The sequence below is a fragment of the Scyliorhinus torazame genome, chromosome 14, assembly GCF_047496885.1.
Source record: "Scyliorhinus torazame isolate Kashiwa2021f chromosome 14, sScyTor2.1, whole genome shotgun sequence".
NCBI lineage: Eukaryota > Metazoa > Chordata > Chondrichthyes > Carcharhiniformes > Scyliorhinidae > Scyliorhinus > Scyliorhinus torazame.
This window is the reverse complement of record NC_092720.1, coordinates 210,072,617-210,084,624: the sequence shown is the minus strand read 5'-3', so window position 1 is coordinate 210,084,624 and position 12,008 is coordinate 210,072,617. Positions and strand designations below refer to the sequence as shown.

Genomic DNA, 12,008 nt, shown 5'->3' with positions numbered 1-12,008 from the left:
ACATTGGGGGCTCCAGATTACATTTTAAACTGATTCTTTAAACAAAAGAAAACAATCTGAGAACCACTGGAATAGAAACAGTTTTTCTCAAAGTTTACACAGTTCATCATTAAATCCAAGAAGCAGAAACTCAACATGTTGTTTGTGTCGTCACTGAGTGAGGGAGGCGGGTTTCCGGGGAATGGGGAAGCGGATTGGCCGGAGTTCCTGTTACTCAGAGTGAGGTAGGCGGGGGTTCAGGGAATGAGCAAGCTGATTGGTTAGATCGCAGAGATTGAGGGAGACGGATTGGCCAAAGCACCTGTCACTCAGACGGAGAGAGGCGGGCATTTGGGAACTGAGAATGTGGATTGGCCACAGTGACTGTCACTCAGAGTCGGGTGGGGTGAGGAGCTGACGGTGACATGAGAAGAATTTACAATTGAGAAGATGGAGGTATTTGAAACGCTCTTTACTTTCGAATATCAGGACCAGGATTGGATGAGATGCAGCCAAGGCTAGTGGGGAAAGGGAGAATGGAAATTACAGAGGCTCCAGGGATAATCTTCCAGTCTCCCTTGGAAACAGGGATGGTGCCAGAGGACCGGAGAATTGAGAATGTTACAGCCTTGTTCAAAAAGGGGAACAAGGATAAAGCCGGGAACTCCAGGCCAGTCAGTATAACCTCACTGGGAGGGAAACTATCGGAAACTTCAGTAAAATCAGCAGCCACTGGGACAGAACATAGAACACACAGTGCAGAAGGAGGCCATTCGGCCCATCGAGTCTGCACCGACCCACTTAAGCCCTCACTTCCATCCCATCCCCATAACCCAATAACCCCTCTAACCTTTTTGATCATTAAAGTCAATTTATCATGGCCAATCCACCTAAGTGGACAAGTACTGGATAATGAAGGGGTGCCAGATGGATTCATTCAGGGAAAAATCAGGTTTCAGTAACTTGCTCAGTTTACTATGGACGTAACTGGGAATGTCGGTAAAGGAAACGTTGTTGGGACTTCCGGTGGAGGCCATGGTGTGACTGGCCGCACATTTAGTAGCTCCCGTTTGCGGCGGTGTTTATGGACCTTTTCCCCGGCTATCAGGCGGACCTGTTGATGGGAAAAGGTGCTGGAGTGATGGAAGAGTGTGTTCCCCGATGGATGGATTCATGGACCAGAAGTGTTTTTTAGCGAAAGGAGCTGTTGGAGTGAGAAACTGTGCCTGTGACACAGAGGAAGATGGCGGAGGGTAAGCGATCGGCCCTAACATCTCAGTGGTCTAAGGAACAGCTGGTGGATGTCTTGAACGAGAAGTTCACCCAGCAGAGAAAGGAGACTCTGGCAGACCTGGCGAGGACGGTGGATCCGATTAAAGTGGGGATCGACCGCGTGGAGATGAGGTTGGAGTCTCAAAGCCAGGCATTCCGGAAAGTGGAGGAGATGATGGGGGAGTATGAGGAGCAGCTCACTTCGATAGCGGCCAAGTTGGGTTTGATGTGGGATATTCAGAGGCGGCTACAGGAGAAGGTTGAGGATTTGGAATACCGGTCTTGGAGACAGAACCTGAGGATCGTGGGGCTGCCGGAGGGCAGCAAGGGAGCGAATGCGGGCTCGTATGTGGCCAGGATGTTCGAGAAGTTGCTGGGAGAGGGGGGTCTTTGAATGGCCCTGGAGGTGGACCAGGGGCACAGGGCACTGATGTGGAAGCTGCAGGGTAATGAGCCGCCGAGTGCGATGGTGATGCGGTTGCATCAGTTTCTGGATAAGGAGCAGATCCTGAGGTGGGCCAGGCGGTGTAACTGGGAGGGCAGTGAACTCCACGTGTACCAGGACCTGGGTGCAGAGCTCGCCAAGAGGAGAGCGGGCTTTAACAGAGTGAAGGCTGCCCTCTTTAAGGAGGGGGTGAAATTTGGGATGCTGTACCCCACTCACCTCTGGGTGACCTACAATGGCTGAGAATATTATTTTGGGACCTGGAGGAAGCGATGAGAGTTTTTGAAGGACAATGGACTGGGAGGAGAAGGAGGATATTGAACTTTGAAGGAGGTCTTTTTTTATTTGGGGGCCACTATCCAATGTACTTCTCTGGGGGTGGGTGGTTGCTTTTTTCTATATTTTTGGTCTTTCAATGTTGGAGTTGTTTGCATCGGGATAGTGTTTGAGCAGGGGAATCAGAGGGGGGGTAGCATGCTAGACGCCATGGGTGGGGGCTGCCAGGCTAGCTGGGGGAGCTAGTTCATGCAAGCGCAGTCGGGGTGAGCAGGTGGTTAGAGTGTTGATAGGGGTTGGGATTGTTGTTTTGAGGGGGGGAGCAGGGGATACTGCTGACAGGGAAATGCTGACATTTTGAAATGTGGTATGGGGAGGGTCGATGACAGTGGACATGTGAGGGGGTGCGGGATGCGGGCTGGAGGCTGGCCCGGTGGGGGGGGATATGGCTGATCGGTGGGGGAGGGGGCAGGGGTGCGACCTGGTAGTCCACATGAAATGTGAGAGGGCCAAATGGGCCAGTCAAGAGGGCTCGCGTGTTCAAGCATCTGAGGAGCCTAAAGGCAGTAGCGGCATTTTTACAGGAACTGCGCCTGAAGATAGGTGACCAAAATAGGCTCAGGAAAGGGTGGGTAGGGCAGGCATTTCACTCAGGACTGGATTTGAAGATGGGGGGGGTGGTGGTCTTGATAAATAAACGGGTTACTTTTGAAGTGGGGAACATAATGGAGGAGGTTCGTTCGGGTGAGTGGGAAATTGGAGGGGTTATTGGTGCATGTTTATGCCTCAAACTGGGGTGATGTAGAGTTTATAAGGCGGTGTTGGGGAATGTCCCGGACTTGGACTCACACCGGTTGACAATGGGCGCGGGGGGGTTGGGGGGATTCAGGAGCTGAAATTCGATTGGTTGAGTCCGAGGAGGGGGAGAGTATCGGCGATGGCGAGGGAACTGAGGGGGTTTCTGGAGCGCATGGGGGGGTGGATCCATGGAGATTTGGCAGGTTGAGGGCGAGGGAATTCTGGTTTTTCGCCCACGTGCATAGGGTGCACTCCCGAATCGACCATTTTGTATAGGACAGCACGTTGTTGGCGGGGGTGGTTGGTTCGGAGTATTTGACGTTTGTGGTTTTGGACCATGCACCGCACTGGGTGGACTTGCAGATGAATCGGTAGGGCGTGGGGGGGAGGGGGCCGGCTGGGGAGGGGGGGGTGTTCAGCTGCTGTGGGAGGCATTGAAGCCAGTAGTAAGGGGGGAGGTTATTTTGATACGGGAATAAGACAGAGCGGGCGGAGATGGCGAGATTAGTGGATGAGATTTTGCAGCTGGATATAGGAGATATTCGGAGGGAGTGGCAGAAGCTACAGATGGAGTTTGGACTGATATCCACAGGTAAGGCGGTGGGGCATTTGTGGGGAGTTAAAGGGACGATATATGAATATGGAGAAAAGGCAGTAGGATGTTGGAACATCAATTGAGGCAGCAAGGGAGATCGGGAAGGTGAAGTATAGGGGAGGGAAGGTGGTCTTGGACCCGGTGGAGGTGAATGGGGTGGATGGAATGAGGCGTTATTTGGAGGGGTTGGAGTTCCCGAGGGTGGAGGAGTACCTGGTGTATGGGACGATGCAGGCGGGGCAGGCCCCAGGCCCAGACGGGTTTCCAGTGGAATTTTACAAAATGTTTTCGGGATACCTGGGGCAACCGCTGGTAAGAGCATTTAATGAGGTGAGGGAGTAGGGGTGCTCCCCCGACGCCATCGTAGGCCTTGATCTCCTTAATTTTAAAGAGGGACACATATCCGGTGCAGTGTGGGTCCTACAGGCCAATTTCGCTGTTAAATATGGACGCCAAGTTATAGGCCAAGATCTTGGCCTCAAGGATTGAGGAATGTCTGCTGGGAGTGATAGGGGAGGACCAGACGGGGTTTGTTAAGGCGATACATTTGTCGGCCAACATCAGGCAGCTGTTGAATGTTATAATGTTATGATGCCCCCGGAGGGACGAAGTGAGGAGGTGGTGGTCGCCATGGATGCAGAGAAGGCCTTTGACTGGTGGAGTGGGACTATTTGTGGCAGGTGCTGGAGCAGTTTGGGTTTGGGGAAGGGTTTGTGGATTGGGTTTGGCTGGTGTACCGGGCACTGGTAGCGAGTGTGCGAACGAACCGGGTAAGTTCGGAATATTTCAGGCTGCATTGGGGGACGAGGCCAAAGAGCTATTGGCAATGGCGCTGAGAGCGTTAAGGGACTGGCAGGGGATAGTATAGGGGGTGGAGCATAGGGTCGCGCTGTACGCGGACGACTTGCTGCTTTATATTTCAAACCTGTTGGGAGGTATTGGGGGGTTTATGAGTATATTGGAGGAATTTGGCCGGTTCTCGGGGTACAAATTGAATACAGGGAAGAGCGAGGTTTTTCCAATACAAGCGAGGGGGCTGGAGAAGATGTTGGAGGAGTTGCAGCGTCGAGTGGTTTTGGGAAACTTTCAGTATCTGGGCATTCAGGTGGCGCGGGGGTGAGAGCAGCTGCACCAGCTGAATTTGGCTCGGTTCATAGAACATAGAACATAGAACATAGAAAATACAGCACAGAACAGGCCCTTCGGCCCACGATGTTGTGCCGAACCTTTGTCCTAGATTAATCATAGATTATCATTGAATTTACAGTGCAGAAGGAGGCCATTCGGCCCCTTGAGTCTGCACCAGCTCTTGGAAAGAGCACCCTACCCAAACTCAACACCTCCACCCACCACCAAGGGCAATTTGGACATTAAGGGCAATTTATCATTGGCCAATTCACCTAACCCGCATATCTTTGGACTGTGGGAGGAAACCGGAGCACCCGGAGGAAACCCACGCAGACACGGGGAGGACGTGCAGACTCCGCACAGACAATGACCCAAGCTGGAATCGAACCTGGGACCATGGATCTGTGAAGCAATTGTGCTATCCACAATGCTACCGTGCTGCCCTTAAGAACAAATAAATCTACACTATATCATTTTCCCGTAATCCATGTACCTATCCAACAGCTGCTTGAAGGTCCCTAATGTTTCCGACTCAACTACTTCCACAGGCAGTGCATTCCATGCCCCCACTACTCTCTGGGTAAAGAACCTACCTCTGATATCCCTCCTATATCTTCCACCTTTCACCTTAAATTTATGTCCCCTTGTAATGGTGTGTTCCACCTGGGGAAAAAGTCTCTGACTGTCTACTCTATCTATTCCCCTGATCATCTTATAAACCTCTATCAAGTCGCCCCTCATCCTTCCCCGCTCTAATGAGAAAAGGCCTAGCACCCTCAACCTTTCCTCGTAAGACCTACTCTCCATTCCAGGCAACATCCTGGTAAATCTTCTTTGCACCTTTTCCAGAGCTTCCACATCCTTCCTAAAATGAGGCGACCAGAACTGTACACAGTACTCCAAATGTGGCCTTACCAAGGTTATGTACAGCTACATCATTACCTCATGGCTCTTAAATTCAATCCCTCTGTTAATGAACGCGAGCACACCATAGGCCTTCTTCACAGCTCTATCCACTTGAGTGGCAACTTTCAAAGATGTATGAACATAGACCCCAAGGTCTCTCTGCTCCTCCACAATGCCAAGAACTCTACCGTTAACCCTGTATTCCGCATTCATATTTGTCCTTCCAAAATGGACAACCTCACACTTTTCAGGGTTAAACTCCATCTGCCACTTCTCAGCCCAGCTCTGCATCCTATCTATGTCTCTTTGCAGCCGACAACAGCCCTCCTTACTATCCACAACTCCACCAATCTTCGTATCGTCTGCAAATTTACTGACCCACCCTTCAACTCCCTCATCCAAGTCATTAATGAAAATCACAAACAGCAGAGGACCCAGAACTGATCCCTGCGGTACACCACTGGTAACTGGGATCCAGGCTGAATATTTGCCATCCACCACCACTCTCTGACTTCTATCGGTTAGCCAGTTCGTTATCCAACTGGCCAAATTTCCCACTATCCCATGCCTCCTTACTTTGTGCAGAAACCTACCATGGGGAACTTTATCAAATGCCTTACTAAAATCCATGTACATCCACTGCTTTACCTTCATCCACATGCTTGGTCACCTCCTCAAAGAATTCAATAAGATTTGTAAGGCAAGACCTACCCCTCACAAATCCGTGCTGACTATCCCTAATCAAGCAGTGTCTTTCCAGATGCTCAGAAATCCTATCCTTCAGTACCCTTTCCATTACTTTGCCTACCACCGAAGTAAGACTAACTGGCCTGTAATTCCCAGGGTTATCCCTAGTTCCTTTTTTGAACAGGGGCACGACATTCGCCACTCTCCAATCCCCTGGTACCACCCCTGTTGACAGTGAGGACGAAAAGATAATTGCCAACGGCTCTGCAATTTCATCTCTTGCTTCCCATAGAATCCTTGGATATATCCCGTCAGGCCCGGGGGACTTGTCTATCCTCAAGTTTTTCAAAATGCCCAACACATCTTCCTTCCCAACAAGTATTTCCTCGAGCTTACCAATCTGTTTCACACTGTCCTCTCCAACAATATCGCCCCTCTCATTTGTAAATACAGAAGAAAAGTACTCATTCAAGACCTCTCCTATCTCTTCAGACTCAATACACAATCTCCCGCTACCGTCCTTGATCGGACCTACCCTCGCTCTAGTCATTCTCATATTTCTCACATATGTGTAAAAGGCCTTGGGGTTTTCCTTGATCCTACCCGCCAAAGATTGTTCATGCCCTCTCTTAGCTCTCCTAATCCCTTTCTTCAGTTCCCTCCTGGCTATCTTGTATCCCTCCAATGCCCTGTCTGAACCTTGTTTCCTCAGCCTTACATAAGTCACCTTTTTCCTCTTAACAAGACATTCAACCTCTCTTGTCAACCATGGTTCCCTCACTCGACCATCTCTTCCCTGCCTGACAGGGACATACATATCAAGGACACGTAGCACCTGTTCCTTGAACAAGTTCCACATTTCACTTGTGTCCTTCCCTGCCAGCCTATGTTCCCAACTTATGCACTTCAATTCTTGTCTGACAACATCGTATTTACCCTTCCCCCAATTGTAAACCTTGCCCTGTTGCACGTACCTATCCCTCTCCATTACTAAAGTGAAAGTCACAGAATTGTGGTCACTATCTCCAAAATGCTCCCCCACTAACAAATCTATCACTTGCCCTGGTTCATTACCCAGTACTAAATCCAATATTGCCCCTCCTCTGGTTGGACAATCTACATACTGTGTTAGAAAAGCTTCCTGGACACACTGCACAAACACCACCCCATCCAAACTATTTGATCTAAAGAGTTTCCACTCAATATTTGGGAAGTTAAAGTCGCCCATGACTACTACCCTATGACTTCTGCACCTTTCCAAAATCTGTTTCCCAATCTGTTCCTCCACATCTCTGCTACTATTGGGGGGCCTATAGAAAACTCCTAACAAGGTGACTGCTCCTTTCCTATTTCTGACTTCAACCCATACTACCTCAATAGGGTGATACTCCTCAAACTGCCTTTCTGCAGCTGTTATACTATCTCTAATTAATAATGCCACCCCCCCACCTCTTTTACCACCCTCCCTAATCTTATTGAAACATCTATAACCAGGGACCTCCAACAACCATTTCTGCCCCTCTTCTATCCAAGTTTCCGTGATGGCCACCACATCGTAGTCCCAAGTACCGATCCATGCCTTAAGTTCACCCACCTTATTCCTGATGCTTCTTGCGTTGAAGTATACACACTTCAACCCATCTCCGTGCCTGCAAATACTCTCCTTTGTCAGTGTTCCCTTCCCCACTGCCTCATTACAAGCTTTGGCGTCCTGAATATCGGCTACCTTAGTTGCTGGACTACAAATCCGGTTCCCATTCCCCTGCCAAATTAGTTTAAACCCTCCCGAAGAGTACTAGCAAACCTCCCTCCCAGGATATTGGTGCCCCTCTGGTTCAGGTGCAACCCGTCCTGCTTGTACAGGTCCCACCTTCCCCAGAATGCGCTCCAATTATCCAAATACCTGAAGCCCTCCCTCCTACACCATTCCTGCAGCCACGTGTTCAACTGCACTCTCTCTCTATTCCTAGCCTCGCTATCACGTGGCACCGGCAACAAACCAGAGATGACAAATCTGTCTGTCCTGGCTTTCAACTTCCAGCCTAACTCCCTAAACTTGTTTATTACCTCCACACCCCTTTTCCTACCTATGTCGTTGGTACCAATGTGCACCACGACTTCTGGCTGCTCCCCCTCCCCCTTAAGGATCCTGAAGACACGATCCGAGACATCCCTGGCCCTGGCACCCGGGAGGCAACATACCTTCCGGGAGTCTCGCTCGCGACCACAGAATCTCCTATCTATTCCCCTAACCATTGAATCTCCTACAACTATTGCTTTTCTATTCTCCCCCCTTCCCTTCTGAGCCCCAGAGCCAGACTCAGTGCCAGAGACCTGGCTGCTAGGGCCTTCCCCCGGTAGGTCATCCCCCCCAACAGCATCCAAAACGGTATACTTGTTTTGAAGGGGAACGGCCACGAGGGATCCCTGCACTGTCGGCCTGTTTGTTTTTTTCCCCCTGACTGTAACCCAGCTATTCTTGTCCTGTACCTTGGGTGTGGTTACCTCCCTGTAACTCTTCTCAATCACCCCCTCTGCCTCCCGGATGATCCGAAGTTCATCCAGCTTCAGCTCCAGTTCCCTAACACGGTCTTTGAGGAGCTGAAGTTGGGTGCACTTCCCGCAGGTATAGTCAGCGGGGACACCGGTGGTATCCCTCACCACCCACATCCTACAGGAGGAGCATGCAACTGGCCTAGCCTCCATCGTGGAACAGATGTTCCAGGGGGACTGGATGGGGGGCTTCAGGGGTGGCAATGGGTGGGGATTGAGCGGTTTCAAGATCTCTTCATGGGGGACAGCATTTCAAGCTTGCAGGGGTTGGTGGAGGAGTTTGAGTTGCCCACCGGGAATGGGTTTTGGTATTTACAGATGAGGGATTTTGTCCGGAAGCAGGTGTCATGAGAATGTCACTAAGAAATGTTTGTCAGCTCATGTTACTGCAGTAGTGTCAGAGTGTGGGTGGAGCTGGGCTGTCTGTCAGCTTTTAGTTTCACTTTGAGAAAAGCTTGGGTATGTCTGTGTATTTTTGGTTTCGTTTTTAGTGTTGGAGCTGCAGCCAGCCACAGAAGGTGTAATGTTGTTCTCTCTGCCATGTAAAGACTATCTCTTGATCATTTGGTGAATTCAGAATGATAACTGTTCTCAATAGTGAATTTAAGGGTGTGTCTGTGTACTTTTGGTTTCGTTTTTAGTGTTGGAGCTGCAGCCAGCCACAGAAGGTGTAATGTTGTTCTCTCTGCCATGTAAAGACTATCTCTTGATCATTTGGTGAATTCAGAGTGATAACTGTTCTCAATAGTGAATTTAAACTTGATGTGCTTCTGTTAAAAGTTTTTTTTTAATGTCTTATGGATGTTAAAAGGAAAGTAAGGATTACTTAGTGTTGTATTCTTTGGGGGGTTATATTTGAATTAATAGTTGCTAAGATGTTCACTATGTTTTAAAAAGGTTAACTCGAGTTCATAGAATAAACATAGTTTTGCTTTAAAAATTACTTTTCAACCTCTGCAGTACTACACCTGGGTGGACCGTGTGCTCTCCATACCACAATCTATTAAAAGTTGTGGGTCAGGTGAACTCCATGATACACTTTGGGGTTCTCTAAACCCTGGCCCATAACACAGGTGCTGTCCTTTCCTCACCTGCCGCCCCAGGGGCTGCAGGAGAAGGTGGTGTTAAGAACAGGGGTAGGTGAGGGTAAAGTGTCGTAAATATATAAGTTGATATTTGGGAGGGAGCCGCGATAGGGGTAGTGAAGCTCAAGTGGGAGCAAAGGATGGGCAGGAAGTTGGAGGCTGGGCTATAGCAGGAGGCTCTGAGGATGATGAATGCATCCTCGTTGTGCATTATTCAGTTCAAGATGGTAGGCAGGGGCACACATGACGGTAGCCAGGATGAGCAGGTTTTTTGAAGGGGTGGAGGATAGGTGTGGGTATTGTGCGTATGGGCTCGCGAATCATATCCATATGTTTTTGGGCTTGTCCGAAGCTTGGGGGAATTCTGACAGGAATTTGCCGATGTTATGTCGGAGGTCCGGAAGGTGAAGGTGGTCCAGACTCCAGATGTGGCGATCTTTAGAGTGTCAGAAGACCCGGGTGTCCAGGGGCGAGAGAGGCCGATGTTTTGGCCTTTGTCTCCCTGGTAACCCGGAGATGGATATTATTAGAATGGAGGGACTCGAGGCCCCCAAAACCAGGGGTATAGGTGAGGGACCTGGCAGAATTTCTCAGGCTGGAGAAGATAAAGTTCACCTTGAGAGGGTCTGTGGGGGGGTTTGCCCAGAGATGGCAGCCATTCATCGACTTCTTTGAGAACAGTTAAGATGCCAGCAGCGGGGGAGGGGGGGGGGGGGGATAAAATGGGGAGGTTGGGGAGCTAGCAATTGGCAGGGTATTTGAAAAATGAAATGAAAATGAAATGAAAATTGCTTATTGTCACAAGTAGGCTTCAAATGAAGTTACTGTGAGAAGCCCCTAGTCGCCACATTCCGGCGCCTGTTCGGGGGGGCTGGTATGGGAATTGAACCCATGCTGTTGGCCTGCCTTGGTCTGCTTTAAAAGCCAGCGATTTAGTTGATTTGGTTATTTGCAGCCCTGTTGACTTGTTTTGTTTTGTGATTATGTTTGATGTGTAAATATATAACAGCCTCAATAAAGTTTTTTTCAAAAAGAAATAAAACGCTGATGTGGTATATGGATTTTCAAATGGCTTTTGATACAGTGCCACACAACAGACTCTGAGCAAAATTCTGGCTCCTGGAACAAATCAAAAAGTCAGCACTTCACAGAATCACAGATACTGGGCGGATTCCCTGTTCCTGTGGCTAAGTGCCGGCTGAAACGGAGACTCTGCAGGAGTTCCACATGTAAACAATCAGTGCAAACCCCTCACCGATTTCGAGGCCGGTGAGGGGCTAGCACCGGTGCCGACCAAAACTCCTGCCACCCGCGCTGAAACAGCTGGAGAATGGCCGGGTCCCAGGCCGCTCATATGCACGGCTAACGACCAACAGCGGTCACGCTGTGCAACGTGGCGCGGGCCGTGCCGGACCCAACCTATAAACTGCGATCCCACACCCTGACCATCCCCCACCAGTCCCCCCAGCCCTTGCTGAACCCTCCCCCGACCAGCGGCACGGATCCCGGTTGAATGTGGCGATGCTGGACACCGGCCGCAGCTGCCACGCCGGTTTCACGATTTTTGCGAGGAAACATGTCCCGCGCTGTCGGGAACTCAGCCTAGCGCGAGTGGGAAGGCCCATGTGGTGCCAACGGCATTGCGACTGCGCACAGCGCGCGTCAGGATGAGGCAGGTTTGGAGGGGACGGAGAATCGCAAAGTGTCGGAGCCCATCCTCCGCCTGATCGCCGAACACGATTTCAGCGTCGGGCAACGGAGAATCCCGCCCACAATCTTTTTATCAGCTGCAAATTTTTAAATCATGTCCTGCACGTCACAGTCCAGGTCATTAATATATCAGGAAGATCAAGGACCCCAACGCTGAGCATTGGGGATCTCCACAACAAACCTTCCCCAATATGAAAACCTGTCGAGACTGTTTCCAGTCACTCAGCCAAATTCTTATCCAGATGCAAATTTTCCCTTTTATTCCATGAGCTAGAAATGTATCCCCAGAACCAGGTCCAACAGTGTCTGTCCTCTCAGTGGATCGGAATCATACTGCTGCAGAAAATGATCTTGAACGCTCTGCAGGAACTCTCACCCTTCTTTGCACTATTCTGCTCCCAGTCTATATTTGGATAATTGAAGTCCCCCATTATAATCACCATATAATTCTTGTACGTCTGTAATTTCCTTGCAAATTTCTCTGCATCCCTTCCATGAGCTGGGAGTCTGTATACTACGCCAATCAATGTTGTTGCATCTTTTTCATTCCTTAACTCTATCCAGAGAGATTCCA

The 12,008-nt window shown here is 49.8% G+C and overlaps 1 protein-coding gene across 1 annotated transcript in view; it reads left to right on the top strand.

The window, feature by feature from the left end:
- The first annotated feature begins 382 nt into the window (after window positions 1–382).
- The window catches only part of LOC140390445 (olfactomedin-like protein 2A), a 41,989-nt gene continuing 30,363 nt past the window's right edge, over window positions 383–12,008 (top strand). The window contains exon 1 of the mRNA XM_072475593.1: window positions 383–435. Within this exon, the coding sequence (XP_072331694.1) occupies window positions 430–435 (6 nt within the window). The 5' untranslated portion in view covers window positions 383–429. The remainder of the gene's footprint in view (window positions 436–12,008) is intronic.